A 7,639-nucleotide genomic window follows, 5' to 3' on the forward strand; every position below is an offset into this window, starting at 1 on the left:
TCAGCCTCCCAAAGTGCTGGAATTATAGGCGTAAGCCACCGCGCCCGGCCTTAATTAACTTTTTTAAAGCAGGGTCTTGCTCTGTTGCCCAGGCTGGAGTACAGTGGCTCAATCATGGCTCACTGCAGCCTCCAACTCCTGGGCTCAAGTGATCCTCTCTCCTCAGCCTTTCCAGTAGCTGGGGCTACAGGTGTGCACAACCACATCCAGCTAATTTTTTATTTTTATTTTTTGTAGAGATGGGGTCTTGCTATGTTTGCCCAGGCTGGTCTCGAATGCCTGGCCTCAAGTGATCCTCCCGTCTTAGCGTCTCCAGTTCCAGAATCTGGGATTACAGGCATGCACCAACATACCTGTCTCATTTAAATTTTTTTTTTTTTTTTTGCTACAGAGTTTTGCTTTTGTCACTAGGCTGGAGTGCAGTGGCACCATCTCAGCTCACTGCAACCTTCGCCTCCCACGTTCAAGTGATTCTCCTGCCTCAGCCTTCCAAGTAGCTGGGATTACAGGCCCCCACCACCACACCCAGCTAATTTTTGTATTTTTAGTAGAGATGGGGTTTCACCATGTTGGCTAGGCTGGTCTTGAACTCCTGACTTTAGGTGATCCGCCTGCCTCAGCCTCCCAAAGTGCTGGGATTACAGGCGTGAGCCACTGAGCATGGCCTTTAAACATTTTTTTTTTGTAGAGACGGGGGTCTCGCTATGTTCCCCAGGCTGGTCTTGAGCTTCTGACCTCAAGCGATCCTCCTGCCTTAGCTTCCCAGAGCTCTGGGATTACAGGCTGGTGCCACAGCGCCCGGCCAAGACTCTGCCCCCTGCTTTCCACCTGTTCTCACCCCACCTCCTCCTGGTCCTCCTGTGGAGCTGGGTGCCCCACTACCGGGCTGAGTCCGCTCACCAGGATTTGCCTATCTTAGATAGGATTTTCCCTCCAACTTCTCAGAAACGGCCCTTCTGCTCTTCTTTCCCCTCTCTCCGGTACCTGCATTTTTCCTTCCACCGAAACTGATGACCAGCTCAAAGTCGGTGACCAGGTAGAGCCGTTGGCCCCGCAGGGTGACCCGCAGGTGCTCATTCGGCCTGTAGGGGACGGCCATCTTCTGGTTGTTGACCTAAAGAGGGAAGACAGGAGCAACAGGGAGCGCTGAATCCTCCTGACCTGCTGCCGTTTCCTGGCTGGGCTTTGCTTTTCCGGGTCATCTCCATACGTCTCCGTGCAGACAGTGGAATAAGATACCCCAGTGGGCTTTGCTATTCATGTGGCGGACGTTTCTGTGAGGTCCGCCCCCTTCCCAGCCCAAGTCCTTCCTTGCAAAAAATTGGTGCAGTGAGGCTGGGCGTGGTGGCTCACGCCTATAATCCCAGCACTTCGGGAGGCCAAGGTGGGCAGATCACTTGAGGTCAGGAGTTCCAGGCCAGCCTGGCCAACATGGAGAAGCTGCATCTCTACTAAAAATACAAAAATTAACCGGACATGGTGACGCACACCTGTAATGCCAGCATTTTGAGAGGCTGAGGCAGGCGGATCACTTGAGGTCAGGAGTTCCAGACCAGCTTGGCCAACATGGGGAAACCGTGTCTCTACTAAAAATACAAAAACCCATCTTGCTGGGTGTGGTGGTACATGCCTATAGTCCCAGATACTAGGGAGGTTGAGGCAAGAAAATCACTTGAACCTTGGAGGTGAGGTTGCAGTGAGCTGAGATGGTGCCACTGCACTCCAGCCTGGGCGACAGAGCGAGACTCTGTCTCAAAAAATAAAAATACATTGGTGTAGTGGATGCCATTGGTTCTTCAGCCCAGGATTGACCTTCACACACCTCATGTTCTGTCCTCCTCCTCCTCTCTTCCTCTTGTGTCTTGCCAGCCTCTGCTGCCTCCCCACACGACAAGAGCTTGTTGCTGAATTTGTTTTTGGTTTTGAGACAGTTTCTCTCTGTCACCCAGGCTAAAGTGCAGTGGCAAGATCTTGGCTCACTGCAGCCTCAAACTCCTGGGCTCAAGAGATCCTCCAGCCTCAGCCTGTCCAATAGCTGGAACTACAGGTGTGCGCCCCCATACCCAGCTCATTTTAAATTTTTTGCAGAGATGTGGGGTCTTGCTATGTTGCCCAGGCTGGTCTTGAACTCCTGGGCTCAAGTGATCCTCCTGTCTTAGCCTCCTGAGTAGCCGAGATTACAGGTGTGAACTACTGCATCCTGCTGACCCTGATTTTACAACCAGCCCAACCGTCACAAACGTCCCAGGGAACAGGGATCTCTGACTTTTCTACTCCAGGTGGCTTACCTGGTCCACCTGCCTCCCCACACCCACCAGGCCCTGGCCCAGCTCTTACCACAAGCTCCAGACCAGCTTGGAGCTGCACTTTATAGCCATAGACAGTGGTAATCACTTCTTGCAAGAAGGTGGAGCTCCTGGGCGGATCCATCTTGTTGCGTCCCTCCACAAGGAGGGGCTCCACCCCCTCAGGCAGTACATCCACAGTCTTGATCAGAACGTAGGTCATGCGGCCCCGGAAGCGGTAGCTGAAGCCGTCAAATGTGAGGTAATGGGGGTCCCCGTAGACTGAGCATTGTTCAGACTCTGCGAAGAAGTCAAACAGTGAGAAGGGGCCGGGCGCAGTGACTCATGCCTGTAATCCCAGAACTTTGGGAGGCCAAGGCGGGTGCATGACCTGAGGTCAGGAGTTTGAGACCCGCCTGGCCAACATGGCAAAACCCTGTCTCTACTGAAAATACGAAAATTAGCCGGGTATGGTGGGTGCGTGCCTGTAATCCCAGCTACTTGGTAGTTCTCTACTGGGCAAGAGAATTGCTTGAACCTGGGAGGCGGAGGTTGCAGTGAGCGCCGAGATCACGCTACTGCACTCCAGTCTGGGTGACAGAGTGAGACACCATCTCAAAAAAAGAACAAAAAACAAAACAAAAGACTGAGAAGGGACCCTGCCCAGGTGTAACGGTCCCCAGAGTCCCTCCCCTACGGTGACATCCCCTGTGGCCACCCTCTTAGGCTCAGGCTCCCTGGATCCTTTCTTTTCTCTTTTTTTCTTCTTTTTCTTTTTTTTCCAGACAGGATCTTATTCTGTCACCCAGACTGGAGTGCAAGTGGTAGAATCATAGCTCACTGCAACCTCCAACTCCTGGTCTCAAGCGATCCTCTTGCCTTAGCCTCCAGAGTAGCTGGGACTTCAGGTGCGTACCACTACCCTCAGCTAATTTTTTTCTTTTTTTAGAAATAGGGGCCACACTACATTGCCCAGGCTGGTCTCGAACTCCTGGCCTCAAGAAATCCTCCCACCTTAGCCTCCCAAAGTCTAAAGTACTGAGATTACAGGCATAAGCCACCAGGCCTGATACCTGGACTTTTTTTTTTCCCCAATACCTGCTGACATTCAATTAAAGGCCTTTTTATTATTATTACTATTTTATTTTTTTGAGACAAGGTCTCATTCTGTGTCCCAGGCTGGAGTGCAGTGGTGCAGTCATAGCTCACTGCAGCCTCAAACTCCTAAGCTTAAGCAATTCTCCTGCCTCGGCCTCCTGAGTAGCTGGGACTGCAGGCACAAGCCACTACACCTAATTTTTAAAAATTTTAAAATTTTTTGTAGGGACAGGGTCTTCCTATGTTGGCCAGGCTGGTGTTAAACTCCTGGGCTGAAGTGACTCTTCCACCTCAGCCTCCCAAGTACTGGGATTACAGGTGTGAACCACCATGCCCAGCCTCCCTGGATCCTTGATCTTCAACTTCCTCTCTCTCCTGGCCTGATTAAAAACCTTAGAGGGGCCGGGCACAGTGGCTCATGCCTGTAATCTCAACACTTGAGGAGGCTGAGGCAGGAGGAACACTTGAGCCCATGAGTTCAGGCCCATCTTGGGCAACATAGCAAGACCCCATCTCTAGGGAAAAAAAATAGCAAAATTGGCTGAGTGTGGTGGTCCATGCCTGTAGTCCCAGCTACTTGGGAGGCTGAGGTGTGAGGATCACTTGATTCCAGGCATTTGAGGTTGCAGCGAGCTATATCATGGTGCCAGTGCACTCCAGCCTGGGCAACAGAGCAAGACTCTGTCTCAAAAAACAAACAAGCAAGCAAACAAAAACCTTGGAGGATCGCCTTGGCCAGTCCCCTCTTTCTGCCCTACAGGTGGAGGGTTCCAGAGAGGATCAGGACCTGGCACATGGCCACAGAGTTGGCAAGAGCCAGACTGGAGGCCAGGCCTCCTGATCCAGTCGCCTGCTCCAACCCCTGACTGTGCTGGGGTTCAGGCTAAGCCCCTTCCCACCCTGCCTCTTCCTCTACCTCAGCCCTGGCCCCAACTGCTCCCCTCTCCAACCTCCCCGGTCGCTCCCCTTACTGTCCGAGACACAATTGCTGTTGCTGTTGTCGGAACTGAGCTGGCAATGGGACCCAGAGGGGCATCGGAAGTCCCCGCACTGAATGGCTCCTCCTGTGCAGACACACTTCTCCGTGCAACCACGGGAGACCCAGCTCTTGCCCAGCTGTAGAAGTTACAGGAAGAGAAAGAGAGTGAGGAGGGGGCTGGGCGCAGGGGCTCACGCCTGTAATCTCAGCACTTTGGGAGGCCGAGACGGCGGATCACCTGAGGTCAGGAGTTTGTGGCCAGCCTGGCCAACCTGGTGAAACCCCGTCTCTACTAAAAACACAAAAACTAGCCAGGCGTGGTGGCCCGCGCGTGTAATCCCAGCTACTCGAGAGGCTGAGGCAGGAGAATTGCTTGAACCCAGGAGGCAGAGGTTGCAGTGAGCCAAGATCATGCCACTGCACTCCAGCCTGGCAACAGAGTGAGACACTGTCTCAAAAAAAAAAAAAAGAGTGAAGAGAGAAGGGCCAGTTCTCCTTCCTCTTGCCCCAGCAGCCTAGCCCACCATCTAAATGGTTTAATTAATGCTGGCCAGAGGCAGCCACAGTGTCATGTGAACATCCAAAAGACAACTGTGCGGGCCAAGTGTAGTGGCTCACGCCTGTAATCTTAGCACTTTGGGAGGCCAAGGCGGGCAGATCACTTGAAGTCAGGAATTCAAGACCAGCCTGGCCAACATGGCGAAACACCATCTCTACTAAAAATACAAAAAGTTGCAGGGCATGGTGGCGCTTGCCTGTAATCCCAGCTACACAGGAGACTGAGGCAGGAGAATCACTTGAACCCAGGAGGCGGAGGTTGCAGTGAGCAGAGATCATGCCACTGCACTCCAGCCTGCTGGATAATAGAGGGAGACTCCACCTCAAAAAAAAAAAAAAAAAAAAAAAAAAAAAAGAAAAGAAAAGAAAAAGGCACTGTGTTTGTGCTTGGTGTCTTACATAATGTTGTGCAGGAGGTATTACTGAACCCATTTTACAGATGAGGAAACGGAGATAACAGAGGTCATCTGACGCATCAGTGGCACTATCAGGATTCAACCCAACATCAGCTTGAAATGAGCCCATGGTCTTTCCACTATACCATGCCACATGCTCCTTGTTTGGATTCCTCAAATCCAAAACCTAAATCATGTGCCATCAGCCCAGACCTGGCTAGAGATCAATGTGCCACTTACACCAGCCTTCACACCCCTGGGCCAGCTGTAAAGTCATGGGTATCCCAGGCAGAGAGAGACGGAGAAAAGGAGAAAGCACAACCCTCAAGCTGTGTTGCCTCCAGTCCCATTTCCCATGCCCACTCACAGGGATGGAGCCACCATGGGCATCCTTGCAGCCGCACTGACTTCTGGGGACACACTTGTCCTCACTCAGCACATAGCCGGGCTGACAAATGCAGCCCTCAGCACAGGCAGAGGGGACTTTGGCGCCCTCACACCGGCCATCCAGGTCCCAGCAGGAGGGTGAGCAGGAGGGAAGGCAGTTGGTGTAGCTGCTGTAGGCAGGGCATTCCAGAGCTGTGGGTGAAGGAGACAGTGGATCAGTGGAGAGGGTCACAGGGGAGCCAGGGTGGGCAGGGATTGTAGGAACCAGGCTACGGGTGGATGACCAACAAGGCTTGGGGAGCTTTTTTTTTGTTCTTTTGTTATTCATTCAGAAAACATTTACTAAGTATGGGTTGTGTGCCAGGCTTTGGGGGAAAGAAAGGAACAAGCAGCTGGGCACCGTGGCTCACACCTGTAATCCCAGCACTTTGGGAGGCCGAGGTGGGTGGATCATGAGGTCAGGAGATCGGGACCACCCTGGCCAACATGGTGAAACCCCGTCTCTACTAAAAATACAACAATTAACCGGGCATGTGGCAGGTGCCTGTAGTCCCAGCTACTCAGGAGGCTGAGGCAGGAGAATCGCTTGAACCCAGGAGACAGAGGTTGCACTGAGCCAAGATCACACTACTGCACTCCAGCCTGGGCAACAGAGCAAGACTGTCTCAAAAAAAAAAAAAAAAGGAACAAGAATGACTCTCCCAAGTCAGCATGAAGGACCGTGGTCAAACAGTAACTGCAACATGACCTTGATGTGCATGATCAGTAGGTGTGTTGACAGGCAAGAGTATACAAGGCATGATGGAGGCACAGAGAAGGGAGGTGTTAATTCTGTTGGGGGAGTTAAAGAAAGGCCCTTAAGCAAAAGTAGTGTGAACAAATGGAAATGCATACCATGTTCATGGATAGGAAGGTTCAGCAACATGGTGATGTTAGTTCTGCATCAGTGAATGTACACATTTAATGTGATCTCAATAAAATATGCCAAAAATATTTTTTGTGGGGGGGGCGGGGTGTGGGGACAGAGTCTCTCTCTGACACCCAGGAGTGATCTAGGCTCATTACAGCCTCTGCCTCCCCAGTTCCAGAGATTCTCCTACTTCAGCCTCCCGGGTAGCTGGGATTACAGGTATGCACTACCACGCCAGGCTGATTTTTCTATTTTTAGTAGAGATGGGGTTTCACCATGTTGACCAGATTGGTCTCAAACTCCTGACCTCAGGTGATCCTCCCACGCTGGCCTCCCAAAGTGCTAGGATTACAGGCGTGAGCTACCACACCCAGCCACCAAAAGTATTTTATATGTGTGTGTGCTTTTTCTTTTTGAGACAGAGTCTCGCTGAGTTGCCCAGGCTGGAGTGCAGTGGCATGATCTTGGCTCACTGCAAGCTCCGCCTCCTGTGTTCACGCCATTCTCCTGCCTCAGCCTCCCAAGTAGCTGGGACTACAGGCGCTTACCACTACACCCAGCTAATTTTTTTGCATTTTCAGTAGATACAGGGTTTCACCATGTTAGCCAGGATGGTTTTGATCTCCTGACCTCGTGATCTGCCCATCTCGGCCTCCCAAAGTGCTGGGATTACAGGCGTGAGCCACCACACCCGGCCCAAACATGTGTGCTTTTAATAGGACAAGATGATTTCAAAGTTGAGCTGAAGACATAAGCAAACCAGAAAAGCCAGGAAATCCCTAAAAAAAAAAAAAGAGCCATCAGTAGTAAATGTCCCTCCATAAGTCAACGTTTATTTTATTTTATTTTTATTTATTTATTTATTTTTTTGAGACAGAGTTTTGCTCTTTTCACCCTGGCTGGAGTGCAATGGCACAATCTCGGCTCACTGCAACTTCCACCTCCTGGGTTCAAGCAATTCTCCTGCCTCAGCCTCCTGAGTTGCTGGAATTACAGGCACATACCACCACACTCAGCTAATTTTTGT

The 7,639-nt window shown here is 51.4% G+C and overlaps 1 protein-coding gene across 1 annotated transcript in view; it reads right to left on the reverse strand.

Moving 5' to 3' along the window:
* ZAN (zonadhesin) overlaps positions 1-7,639 on the reverse strand; it is a 92,835-nt gene that overhangs the window by 16,415 nt on the left and 68,781 nt on the right. Inside the window, 4 exon segments of the mRNA XM_011985821.1 lie at positions 985-1,114; positions 2,338-2,585; positions 4,355-4,499; positions 5,683-5,894. Of these exon segments, the coding sequence (XP_011841211.1) occupies positions 985-1,114; positions 2,338-2,585; positions 4,355-4,499; positions 5,683-5,894 (735 nt within the window).

This window comes from Mandrillus leucophaeus, unplaced genomic scaffold, assembly GCF_000951045.1.
Source record: "Mandrillus leucophaeus isolate KB7577 unplaced genomic scaffold, Mleu.le_1.0 Scaffold29, whole genome shotgun sequence".
Classification (NCBI taxonomy): Eukaryota; Metazoa; Chordata; class Mammalia; order Primates; family Cercopithecidae; genus Mandrillus; species Mandrillus leucophaeus.